The sequence below is a fragment of the Uloborus diversus genome, chromosome 5, assembly GCF_026930045.1.
Source record: "Uloborus diversus isolate 005 chromosome 5, Udiv.v.3.1, whole genome shotgun sequence".
Taxonomy (NCBI): domain Eukaryota; kingdom Metazoa; phylum Arthropoda; class Arachnida; order Araneae; family Uloboridae; genus Uloborus; species Uloborus diversus.
In genome coordinates, this window is record NC_072735.1 from 115,485,609 (window position 1) to 115,499,462 (window position 13,854).

At 31.4% G+C, this 13,854-nt stretch overlaps 1 protein-coding gene across 1 annotated transcript in view; it reads left to right on the top strand.

The window, feature by feature from the left end:
- LOC129222313 (DDB1- and CUL4-associated factor 8-like) overlaps positions 1 to 13,854 on the top strand; it is a gene marked incomplete at its 5' end in the record, with an annotated part of 47,074 nt that overhangs the window by 27,965 nt on the left and 5,255 nt on the right. The window contains 3 exons of the mRNA XM_054856802.1: positions 1,313 to 1,443; positions 1,522 to 1,641; positions 6,414 to 6,530. Coding sequence (XP_054712777.1) covers positions 1,313 to 1,443; positions 1,522 to 1,641; positions 6,414 to 6,530 — 368 coding nt within the window. The remainder of the gene's footprint in view (positions 1 to 1,312; positions 1,444 to 1,521; positions 1,642 to 6,413; positions 6,531 to 13,854) is intronic.

Here is a 13,854-nt window from a genome sequence, read left to right on the forward strand (position 1 = left end):
CTAAGTCCTTGTAGCTTTTCTCTAGTCCAACCAATTCTCTAGTCTAGTTCCAATATCTGTCTGTTTTCTTCCAAGATCTGTCGATTTCTGAGTTCTTGCCTTGCATACATTTGCTTCTCCTCAACGAATTAGATTTTTTATATATAATATGTGCAGGGTCCAGCAGAAATTGTGTTGCTCCCCTCCCCCCAATATTGAGTGCAGGGGTGTTTGTAAACCAAAATATAAAAAAAAAATTGAATTTTTTAAAAATTTATATATTGATTTCAATGATTTTTGTATGCATATTTGAAGAGTATTTCCGGGAAAGGGAGGGGGTTGTTGAGTTTCCGAAAATTTAACTCCGTCTTCAGAACATTTTACTAGAGTCTTCTTGCACCCCTGATGGAGTGGTAGGACTAGGGCATTTTCGGGCGGGGGGGGGGGGGAGATTATAGTCGAACCTTTTTAACATAAACATTCCTTTAGAACCAAGAATGCCGATTTCAAGGCTGTTAAGATGCTCAACCGCTCATTCAAAATATTTCTTAGGGTGCCACGCATCCCACCCCTTAAGTACACAGAAAAAAGGGAAATAAAGGAAAACACTTTATGTTCTTTATTTTTCTTAAACAATAGACTAAGCAATTTTAGCTATTTTGCCGGCTTACCCCTAAAAGTTAGAGACCCAAACCTATGGCTTAGTTGGCTTGTTCTCTAATCAGGCTCTGAATACTTGTATAATATAGTATTAATAAAAATTCCATGTTTTGTGCTTTGATCTATGAATTTAACTTAAATCTGTGTCTCGTATATTTCACTTAAACCTTATTTTTAAAAATTCAAGCTCCTATGTGAAAACTCATATTTGAATTCAGTGCACCAAATTCATAGGTCATTAGTTCCAGTTACAATCGTACCAAAATAACTGTTGCTCTGTTTTATCATGTCAAGAAATCTCATGTAATTCATATAAGTTTGTTATTTTTTAAAATCTTTGCACACACAGCATTCTGTAAGTTATTCAATTTTCAAACGAATTAATTTTTAGGTTTTACGTCTCTTTTAGAACTGAAAATTATACAATATTTCAGTAGTAGCACTGAAACATCTTCCCTATTTCACTTAATTTTAAATGGAAAATATTAAACATTAATTTTTCTTGCAAAAAAAAAGTCTTTGATTGCCGCATAATAACATGATTTGCTCTGTATTGATGCATTTAAAAAATATACAGTATTTTTTGTAACATGCTTTGTATGGAAACTTAAGTTTTAAGCACATTGATAGTGTTCATGTATGTCACAAAGCTCTTTTCCATTTATTTTTTTAGTGAAAGGTGTGAATTATTTTGGTCCAAAAAGTGAATTTATTGTTAGTGGCAGTGATTGCGGATATATATTTTTTTGGGAGAAGCAATCCGAGCATGTTGTGCAGTTTATGTATGCAGATGAAAATGGAGTGGTAAGATCGTTTTTAGTTTTCTTGATTGTATTGTATTTGCTGCAACTTACATCACCATGTAACTTTGAAATATTTCAGGTAAATTGCTTAGAGCCAAATCCAATCATGCCAGTTTTGGCATCAAGTGGTTTGGATGATGATATAAAAATCTGGGTTCCTTCTTGTGAAAAGCCTCCTAATCTTAATAGTCTTAAAAATGTATGTATATGTTTAGTACTTATTTTTACCATATTTCCATATCTTATTGATTTTGTATTTTAAATATGAGGCAGTGAGAAGCAAAGGGATTTAAGTGCCAAAATTAAAAATATAGAGATAACCAGTATAATTGGTAGGTGAACCTTTTCTATTTCTTGGAGCAGGAGATAGTACTAATAGCTATGATAAGCGCTGTTATACAGCATGATTTAGAAAAAAAAATTAGCTTTCCAAGGGCCGCAATTTTAAAAGTGTTCTACTCATAACTTGAAATTGAACACGTTCATCCCTTTGCTTCTCACTATCTCATATGTACTTGTCCAGAGTGGCATTGTTGTCTATTTTGGAGGGGGGGATGGACTTAGTTTTAAACAAGCACATTTAAATTGTGACAAATTTTTTAAATTTTGTAATGCAAATTAATAATGTACAGTTTTAAAATTGTCATTCAAAGAACTTTCTTTGTCTTTCAGTCAATTTCTTGGTTGTTGTGTTGTGTACATTTTAGGTGTATTAGGTGGTATCCATTGGGCATACGTTTCCATTCCGTTTCCCCCCCCCCCCCTTTTAAAGCTTACTTTCCTGTAAATAAGAAAGAAACACATGATCAAAAGGCTTGAATAGCATGGAAAAAGCGACGGCAAAAATAGCACGGCAAACAAAATTTATTCAAAGAAATTTTGTAAGTAATGTATTGCAATTATCATTTAAAAAAATATGAAATTAAGGTAGTGAATGAAGGTACACTACTTTCACTTTGCCCTCCTTGTTTACTCAAAGTTTATCAACACTTGATCACTAGGGGAAATGTTCTTTTGCGAAATTCATGGCAGCATAGCACTGAAATATATATATATATATATATATATATATATATATATATATATATATATATATATATATATATATATATATTTACTCTCCTTGTCTGCTGAAATTGTGTGCAAGGGCGGATTCAGGGGAGGGTCAAAGGGTCAGCTGACCCCTGTGTGACAAGAATTTTTTTACAACTATTATAAAACTTCAATTTTTTGAATCCAAAAAAAAAGTGCATGGAATTAATATTAACCTTTTTCTAACTACTTTATAGCTGTAATATCATATGTTTCACAGCTTAGGGTAATGTAACAAGCCTGTTTGCTTTAAGAAATGGACGAGTTTTGATGAAAATTTGAGAGAATATGATCCATGGCGCAGGTTGTACCATTGAAAAGGTCAGGAGGGGGGGGGGAAGGGAAAAGGTTTTTCTCCCATTTGGAAGAAGGGGGTGGACATCACCCTTGGAGGAGAGACACCCCTGCTTAATTAATAATTTTTGCATTTGAGGTATAGTTGGCCACCCCCCCCCCCTTGAAAAATTTCTGGATCTGCCCCTGATTGTGTGGAAAGATCATGCTGTAAAACTTAGCACTTTTCTGCGGAATTCTTTTGAAAGACATTTTTCACTAAAAGAATATTTTTTATCAAGATGTGTTCTGCCTTTTTTTAAAGATCTGGGGCAAAGTAAAGGAATGCCCATGAGAAAAAGTTTTATCCGGAACTAGTGACCTTTTTTTTCTTTTTTGAATGGGGAATTTGTTCAAAGAGACAACAGAACTGGTAAGTCAGAGAAAAATTTGGGTAATGGAGACTTTCGAAAAAATAACAAAAGTTTAGGGAAAAGTGAATAAATGGATATGTAATTTTTGCTTTGCAAAACTGAGTACCAGAATTTCCTGCACATTATTCGTGGATTATCTACTAAAAAAGTAAACTTAATGAGATGTAGTTTGTACGCTGCAACAAATTATCTGTGCTTTTTCCTCTCTCCTCTTGTGATAAAAAATACCATCCTCTGTTAACACTATTTGAGAAAATTTTAAACGCATTGCTTTCATTCTTCATGTTTTACAAATTTTAGCATTTCAACAAGCTATCAGTTATTTTATCAGAAAGTTTAAGGTTGTCAAAAATAATTCCTTGAATCATTCATGTATTTTTTTCTGATAAATATCAGAATTCCATATATTTTATTCTTCAAATTTGCAGATGACTGTATTTAGAGCTGTTTTTATTTTTTTGGGGGGAAAAAAAGCAGGATTTATAAAAACTCAGTGCTTGTAAAAAAAAAAAAACTTTAAATTTTAGTCCAGTGGGCTCTTTATTTCTTCTGTTAACTGACTGATAAATACCGTAAAAGTGGGTGAGAATGGTTTGGAGGGTAAGATTGATACAAACCTCAGTTTTGACGTAATAAGTGTTCGTAGTGCATTCTGGGCTATCTCAGTTTCAATAGGAACTATTGTGCAACCTTCTCTGGTGATGAGAGTTGTTATCACTGTCAAAACAGCCCGCCAGATGAATAACCTGGTGATTGTGAATTTATATGTTAGGAGCAACTGGTGCTACTTGTTTGTAGGTAGCTTGAAAATTCATGTTGGGGGACTTTTAGTGCAGTAGGAATCACTATTTCGTACTTTCATCACATTTTTTTCTACTTAAATATAAGAGAGGTAGAATATGGTACAAACCACCAAAACCTATATGAAAACATTGAAACATGTGCTGTACCTTTCTCACCCACAATGAGAGGGTGAGAATAGTACAAAGAAAAACCGCTCTGGAGGTGGTGTGGGTAAAGTTTCAAATTATTTCAGGGTCGGAATCAAAAGCCCAGGTCCTAAACTATAATATCAACGCAACTTCATTTTTTTTTTTTGGAATGAATGTTGAGTAATTACAGTCAGAAATGTACTAAAACTGTACCATAGTCACCCATTTTTATGGTAAGGTGTAAAGCCAACAGCAAAATTGCAGCAATGCTTTAAAATTATGTAAGCATGCTTTTGACCTGCAAGCCAAAGAAATATATTTTTTGTGCAGTTTTTCTGCATTCTTTAAAGGAAGCATATCTTTATATATTAGCTATTTATCAAATTACTTTACAAAGTAAATGAATAAATGAATTGGTTAACATTAGAAATACATGGTATGCAATGAGTTTAAAGATAAATTATTTTAATGTTTTTTATGAAATTATAAAATGTTTGAAAATGACTAGTTGGACTCATGTTGACAAAGTACGCAGGTAATTGGTCTGAGGAATAACTCTCGTTCCAGTCATATGACTTAATTTTGGTTTTTCATATTTTTTAGGGAATAAAAAATATTTTGTATATAGCTTATTGTTTTGGAAAGCACAAACTCTTAAAACTTTAGAATATAGTCGAATCCCGACTTACGCTAGGGATGCGTTCCAAAACCCCTCGGGTGAGTCGAAATTTCGCTCTGTGGAAAAGGGTATGTGTAAATTATTTTATAAACATACCTGATTATTTTAGACACTTGTTAGCACTATCTCAAACTGTTTTAATCCATTTCTTAACCATGCATTACCGTTTCTTATATAAAGAACTGAATTTTTATTTGTATTTTTTAAAAAGCTGTTTTAATCAACATGAAATACTGTTACAATGCACAAAAGCAGCTATCAACGGGAAAGATAAAACATAAAATAAACCAGTACAGTGCATACAGTATGTATTAAAAAAAATGATGTATTATAATAATACTGTGCAGCAGATTCAGTAATAATATTTGTAACTTTAAAAAATGAAGATGTTGAAGATGATACTGTGTGGTAAAATTGTTATTATAAATGAATTTTTTATGCCGTTACTTCGCTAGTTATTTTATGACGTTTCCATCTATGGCAACACCCCTCTTCCTGGTTTCTTCAATTCTCAATACAAGAGCAGCTTCCATTTTCATAATTTTGCTTAGACACTACTTGGTGAACTTTTACCGATTTCCTTTTCTTGACTTTTAATTGTACGTATAGGAGATTCACTCACACTTAATTGTCGTGCTACCTTCGACGCATTTTTTATTTGTTCAAGCACATTGAAAACCTTTAGCTTTTCTTTAATTGTCAGAAAGTTTCTTTTTCTTTCTGTCTTCACACACTTTAGATGGAATAGTGCTCTTAGGTGCCAATATATTTCATCACTTTTGCATTTAGAATGAAAAAAAGTTAAGTGTGGAGTATACTGCCGTACTAAGCACAAAAGTGATATCTGCAGCTGAGTTCAAAAGGAGAAATAACCGTTTAAAGTTGTTTGTCTCCATGTATTTGATTCGGATGCAACTTTTTCAGAAATTTTTAAAAAATATTTCCCATTGACAAATGACCGTAAAACGCAGTATTTAGGTGAAATATGTGACAAAGGACCACTAGTGACTGTAACTCAATCTCGATGAATTGTGCAGATACCACTTTTGTGCTTAGCACGGCAGTATAGTTATTTATATACACAAACAAAGCTATGTTCGGACTAGAATGGTGTTGGTACTTCAGCTGTCAAAGTGATGATGAAGGTCCATTCACAAAAAAAAAAAAGTAGTAGCCAATAACAAAGCCAATACTTTCACACCGCGATTCCCTTCTGAAAACTTTCATGTTGCGGTCGAAGAATTTGCATTAGGTCTGAAATTATTTTCTGGTGAAAAAATTGCGTTACAGCCATTTGGCGTAAGTCGAATCACATTGTAGCGGGAGTTGACTGTATTAATTGCAACTCTGTAACTTATCAATAAACTTTTTTTGCAATAAAATTTTCACAATAAATATTTCTCAGGGCTATCAAACCCTAGTGATCCCTTCATTGGCTGCCTCTTTGATCAGGGTTGAAAAAATGGAAAACTTATTTTACCTTTTTAAAAACTTTTCATTAAAGTTTGTGTGTGTTTATTTTCTTTCAGACGTAATGTGACAATAATTTTATTCTTTATAGCATTTGATTGCAAACATGAAAGAAAGAGATGAAGATAGGCGTAGAGATTGCCCTGATGAATTTGTCGACCAAACTGTTTGGTTTCTGATGCAGTATTTAGGAAGACCTCGTCGAAGAGTAATTCAACCATTATTTCTTTTGTTTTGAGCATTTTATTTCCTTTATATAATTATTTATTTTTAAATATATACATGTGCATTTGAGTTATGACTACAGATGAAAACAATCGGAAAAAACGGAAAATTTCAGAAAAAAAAACTTTTTTTTCTGAAGAGGTTTATTTCTGCTTCGGAAAAATTGAAAAATTATTCTTTTCAACTTTTCAAGAAGTTTCAGTTGAAACTTTCAACAAAAAAAGATTAGAAATTTCTCATACTTAAATTCTGATGCAATTTCCTCCCCCCTCCTCCTTGTATGTTAAATACTGTCCAACTTTGATAATGCAAGTTGTTGTATGATAATGTAATTTGCATATAGATCAAAAAACATTTAATACTTTTTGCAAAAAAAAAGTAAACCAATATCCTTAGTGAAGAATTTATTTTCCTTCTTCATAAAACTTCATAACTTTTATCGCAGAACTATGATTTTGCTGACAGTTCAAACCAAATGTACAGAATGCGGCAGAGAGAGAGAAAAAAAAAACTGGCTAGCAATTTTTCTTGTAACTTTATTAAAAATAAATAAATTAACAAATCACAAAAATAATAATATGAGAAGACCTTTAGCAATCAATAAATTAATTGGTTTCAAACTGGCCGCCTTTTGAATTAATACCGAGGTGCTTTTCATTCAAGGGCCACTAGTCCTTTAATCAATCCTATTCCCTAAAAGCAATGGGTTTAGAGAGTCCAAACTTATGTGTAGTTTAGAGTAGACCTTTGATTCTAAAACAGGCCACACAGTGTAATAAAGGGGATTGAGGTCTAGCGAGTAGAGCGTCCACTCTAAAGATGATATCATGTCAAAAACGGTGTTTTCCCATTTGATTCAAAAATTTCTCCATGGGAGGGCTCCGCCCAACTGACCGGAAACACAATTGACCAATCAGGTGTCTTCCAACTCTGCGTAGAGTTTGAAGGGAGGGGCTTAGGTACTCAGAAACTACTAAGCTTAAAAATCTGGCACCTTATCTTGGCGAAATTTTTAGCACCATTCGGGGTTCAGAGCGTGGGTTGCCATTGAAAAGTTCAAAGTGGTAGATAAGAGAGCAACTGGGCTAGCACCATTCGGGATTTGGTGGGGGGGCTTTTGAAAAGTTCCACGTGATGAAACTGGTTGCACTTGCCTATGCAAAATGGGAAACTTCATTGAGAGCAATCGTCAGGGTTGCAGACAGGAAATAATATTCGGCTCATGCATCCACTTCCAGGGAAAACTGGAGTCTCCAATTAATTTAAAAAACACCCTAGTAGTAAAATATTAATTAATTCTAAGGAAAATAATAAACATTTATAGATTATTTTCAACTGAAAAATTAAGTACAATGACTTTATTAATTATTTGTTCAAACTAAAAAATCAAATGCTTATTTAAATAATAATCTACTTTATTAAAACCGATTAATAATATTTTATTAAAAAAGAGCAAATAATCGCTTTTTTAAAATAGCTAATTTTAGCGTTCATTGAATGATTGATCAAGAACTTGGAAGCTATTTTCTCTAAATTTTTCTGAATAGCAGTTGTAATAAGTGATAATTAGTTTGTAACAATTGATAATTAGTATTTTGCACATAATCAGTTGTGCATTTAAGCAAAATTCAGCGGGGGAGGAGGGGGGGATCGTATTTGACGACTTTGCCAACTAACTTACAATAACTAACCAACAATATATTTTCATCTCGAAAACCGCGTTTCTCATCTCATATGCTTCTAAGTTCCAAATAAAGTTCAGTATTATTAGCCGATCGGATCAAAATATTCACTTTTGAATGTAGTAAAGAATACTTGTGCGTTTAGAGATGGACACCCCTGCAAAAGTCTCTCATTTGTGTTTGACTTTTTTTAAAAATTCAGTAAAAAGAAAAAAATGATCTTAAAAAAAATTTATTGTACTTTTTGTAGAATGTGCAGACAGAAGTTTACAACTCGTATTAATTTATAAGCACAAGCGTTTAGTAAGCCGCACTTACGTTGTATGAACCTCAATAATTTTATTTATATTTTAGCACAAGAACAAAAATTTGTGGAGTGCATGGGTTCAAATGCCATTTTTTTTTCAAACATATAGTAACTTTTTTTCAAACAAAACACTCTCTCTCTTTCACACATCAAAGCCGCTTCAGCTTCCACTTCCGGAGAGGTCATTACTAGCATATAATAGACGAAATAAAAATGAAAAAATCAGGAGAATTGCGTTACATTAAATGACTAACTAATGGGCATGGTTTAGGGGTTTTTTTTAACTTAGATTATTTTTGAACTGTGATGTTACAGTTCTGGTTCTTGGTAAAAACTAATTCTCAAGGTGTTAGAACTTCGCACTCTTATAGCTGCGAAATTTTCATTATTTTCAACAACGATTCATACATTTTTCTGACATAAATTGAAATGCACTGGTTTGACCAGTTATGGTCACTCCAGCTAGCTTAGTAATGGTTGAGGCATACACAGAAATTTTTGGGTCCGTCGCACATGACTTTTACGGTCGCCCCTCCATATTGTTAACTCCTACGGTGCTAAATATATTTCAACCCCCTTTTAAAAATCTCGAGTCCCCCCCCCCCCCCCGCCCTGCGCACGCCCCTGAGTTATGGGCCAGGGCCATACTAAAAACTAAAACTGGTCATGCTCGCTGAGTTCAATTATTTTCAGGAAATACACAAAAAAGTATGTTAAAACTTATTTTTTTAGCAACATCATCAAAATTCAAGTAACCAATTCCAGCGTATTTAAATTGAAAATTGGATAAATAACCCTCATTTTTATTAAGCACTTTTATTACTTGGCCTGGTTGTCACGGAAAAATCTGAGGCCTGCTTTCGCTTATATCTCAGCAATTAAACCACTTACGGATTTCGGGATTTCTTTTAATGATTTGCTTAATTTAATGGTACAGCTAAATGCTGAAAAATTAAAATTCTAAAATAAAATTATTTTTTCGGTTAGGATGGAAAATTAGGATGGAAAACAGCAAACTTCATGCAATTTCCCCATTAAATGTTTGAATATAAAACCCATTCTTACAAATTTTGTTGCCTTGCAACAGTATTGTTAATGAATCAAGGCTTCAATGGAGCAAGAATGAAATTTATTCACTGTCGCTGCTTTTTTAGGGTTTTTATCCTCATCCATGCCAATAATCGATAACAGGGCTAAGTAAAGAGACATATTAGATTCTTTATCACTAAACGTATGTTGTGAACCATTCTTTTGCTTATATCTCAGCGAACTTCGAGGCTTCGGAATTTCACTAAATGATTTGTTTAATCTTAAGGTACAACTTAACGCTTAATAAAAATTTTGCTTAAAAACGAAAATCTTCAAAATAACGGATTTTTTTTGAAAAATACTAAGCACTTCACATGATGCACTCAAAAGGACAAAAAAACTTTTTTGGTTCAGAAAGGCAATTATATAAGAAAGGACAAAGTGTTCCTGTAGTTTTCAATTATTTCAAGAAGTCTTCACTAACGAAGAAAAGTGTGCTCAAGTCATTTCAAATCAAACTTTCCCATTAAGAAAAATATGCATGTTTCAGCCCTTAAATTTATGATTGAAAGCTAAAAAATGATAAAACACTCTACATGACTTGAGCCGTACTTTTCTTCATTTGTGAAGCCTTTTTCTTGGAATAATTGAAAACTACACGGATACTTAAATTGTCTTTTCTGACCCGGAAAAGTTATTTTGTCCTTTTGAGTGCATTATGACAAGTTCTTAGTATTTAAAAAAAAATCTGTTATTAATCCAGGGTGGCGACAGATCAGGGAAATCAGGGAGATCAGGGAAAAGTCAGGGAACTTTACTAATCAGGGAAAAAGCAGGGAAATATCAGGGAATTTTGAAAAAATAACAAAAAATCAGGGAAAATTGATTTTATGAAGAAATTTTTTTTTTTTGCTTTACAAAATTAAGTACTCTAAATTCAGTACACATTTTCCGGCAATTAACTGCTCAAAAAAAAAGTAAAATTAATGAGGTGCGATTATACACTGCCGCATATTTGTGCATCTTTTTTCCTCAACGTCAAAGTATTGAATCTTACTTATTAACCACAGGATGAACTTCCTAAGATTGCTTCTGTGTCTGTTAGGTTGTTTATTTTACCTAGCTTCAAATTTCCTTTTACGCTTTCAATGCTACGTAAAATAAACAACCATACAGGCACAGAGGAAGCCTTCATTAATGCCTCAGCTCCTTTGCCTTTATTCCATTGTCTCGAAGTAATTAAGTACTGTAATCACAATTTCAAGAAGAAATCTTTGGTTTTTGAATTAATACTATAAAAGATTAAAAGTTATTACTTCTTCGCGTTTTTAATTTAATTGCTAAAATTGAACTTTGAATAAAAAAAACTTTGTTTTTTGCTGTTATACTATTTGTTGTCACCGCAGATTATAAAGGTTTTCTTTTCTTCAGATTTAAGTAATTCTTTAATTTTATAACCAAGTTTTTTTTTTATACATATATATTTTAAAATTTACTAATTGCTTTTTTTTTCTTGCATTTCGAAGTTGTTTGTTACAAAAGCAATCTATTTTTTTTTTTTTTTTTTGTTACATACTAAAATCATTTAAAATAGTTAACTTGTGTACTTAAGAAAATATCTTTATTTTTTTATTGTTAAAATGCTGTATTCATTCATTAAAACCTATGTTCTTGATTAGAGAAAAGCTCCCTATGAATGGATGTCAAATGGTTTCATCTGTTTTGCATAAATATGTCAATTAGTTATATAAGAATAACTACATTACTTCTATTCTTTCACTATTACTTGTTATTCTTGCAACAATTATTATACTGTTTGAAAACTTAGTTCAAAATAATTTCAATTACTTTTTAGTTCTATCATAAATACACGTATGTTTTTAAGAGTAATTTTAATAGTTTCTTAAAATTTCTGTGCTAAGTGGTTTCTGGAAGTAAAATACTTTTTTTAAAAATTTTTTATAATCTTTCCATAGTATAAAAATTTAATATACTGTTTTGTAGGTCCCCCCCCCCCCCCCCGAAAGAAAAAAATTGTCTCGTTTTTTTTTTTTTTTGCCATTTTATTAAAAAAGTAGCATTTTTTCAAAATATATCTTTAGTTCAACAACTTTACACAACTTAAAATGTTCAAAATACTGCATTTTATACAAACATACAATGGATTTCAAGTAGAGCAAAGAAAGAAAACCATTATCATTGGTAGCGTAAATCAGGGAAATTTGGTGAACTTAATCAGGGAAAAGTCAGGGAACTTTTTTTCACAGTTCCTGTCGCCACCCTGTAATCGCATTTTTCAAAAGCGATTTTTGACAAATCGCTTTCAAAAGATTCGTTTGAACCAGGGCTGCGGAGTCGGAGGGAAAATGGCCAACTCCGACTCCTAGTTTTTTTTTAAATCTATTTATTTATTTTTTTTTCAATCCACTCCAACTAATGGGAAGTAGGAAAATCTCAAAACATTGATTGAAATACTAATTCCTTTTTATGAAAATTTAGCGTTGTATTTCATTGCTAACCTAAGATGCATACAACGTTAGAAACTAAACTTGAATATCAAGTTTTCCAATAGTTTGGATTTTATAAGTAAGAATACTTTAAGATCCCATGCTTTAAAATAATTGAAAAGAATAAATTTGCTCTCCTTTAATGTATAACATATAGATGTTGATCAAATCGTTTGCTTTCAATTTTTGAAACTGTACTTGAGAAAAAAAAAATCTTTTTTCTAAGTCAAAAAACATTTCTTGAGAAGGGGTGGTCAGCCCCGGGTGACATCCATCTGGTGGGTGACTCCTTAAGTTAATTTCAGAATTTATAAAAACAATAAATACTTTTTTCCTGGAAAATTTCCCCCATAAATCTTAAATTGTACTTCATCTATAAAATTTCAACGAAAATAGGGCACTATATTGTGGGGAGAGGCAGGGTACATGTACGTCTGGAGAAAGTCGTACACAAAATGTGAAGGAAACATATTGTGTCATAAATAATTCTGCATTTATCTTACTCACAAATACAAACCTCAGTTGCTTAAAATATCATTACAAATTAGAATTTATTGAGGTGATTTGCTGCTACTCATCGATAACTTATAAACAATTCCATCCATAAAATTGTGAAATGAAGTTTGAAACATTGTCACATGCTTTCATTTTTTGTTATTAAGTTCAAATTAAACTTAGGTTGTGTTTTTAATCAATATTGAATATTTCATAAGGTGTAAAAATAAGAAATTAAAATGCTACAAAATTTAAAATCCAAGTGCTTAAAAAAAAATTAGCTGGACATTTTACATTACATCCATGATTTTAAGTAAAAAAAGTAGCAGTTAATGTAAACTAGCAATGAATTAATATTTTTTACATTTATTACTAATTAACATTATGGATTTTTTTTCTATTTATAGTGTCATATTTGTTTAGAATAGTAAAACTAATGTAATGTGTCAGAAGATTTAATAAACATTGAAAAGCAACAAGATTTAAATTTAAGGTCTAAGTATTTTTTTAAACATTTAAATTAATTTAAATGAGAAAAAAATAATAAGTAAAAATTTTTATTAATATTGTGACATGGTATTATACTGATACTTTCATTCATTGCATAGAAAATGTTTCTTTGGGAATTTTCGAAGTTTTCAATTGGTTCACTATGCGGTTGCTGAATGTTGAAGATGGGGAATATGCGACAAAGTGAATAAGCAGGGCAAAGTGAAATAGTGAAATATTTACTTTGCTGTTAGTGCTACCTATCTAGTAACATTTTAAGTATGTAGTAAAAAATGTAGCCTATTCTAGCTAAGAAAAAAATAACTCTGACAATCATAGAATGTGATAACACAAGCAATTTTCGAAAAATGATTCTCATATTGTAATATTTTATTGTAAGTCGAAAATTATTCTAGGTATTATTAAATGATAAATTTCTTGTAATTAACATTTGAAATATTAATTGAGACCTAATATTCGATGCAACATTTATTTAGTTAATATTAAGCCCATTAATATTTTAATTATTTTGCACAGTCAGACAAGTACATACGGGAAAAGTGAAAAATTAATTTCATTTAATTATTCAATCATTTATTAAATCTTTTACGCATTTTATTAATTACTTTATTAACATACCTTAATTTAGTAATTCAATTATTTACTCATTTATACACTTATTTTCTTATTCATTCACTGTTTTACTCACTCGTTTATTTGTCCCCAAATATTAATTAATTTATTTAATTAATTATTCGTTTATTTCTTTCAGCATCTTTTCATTTATTCATTCAACCT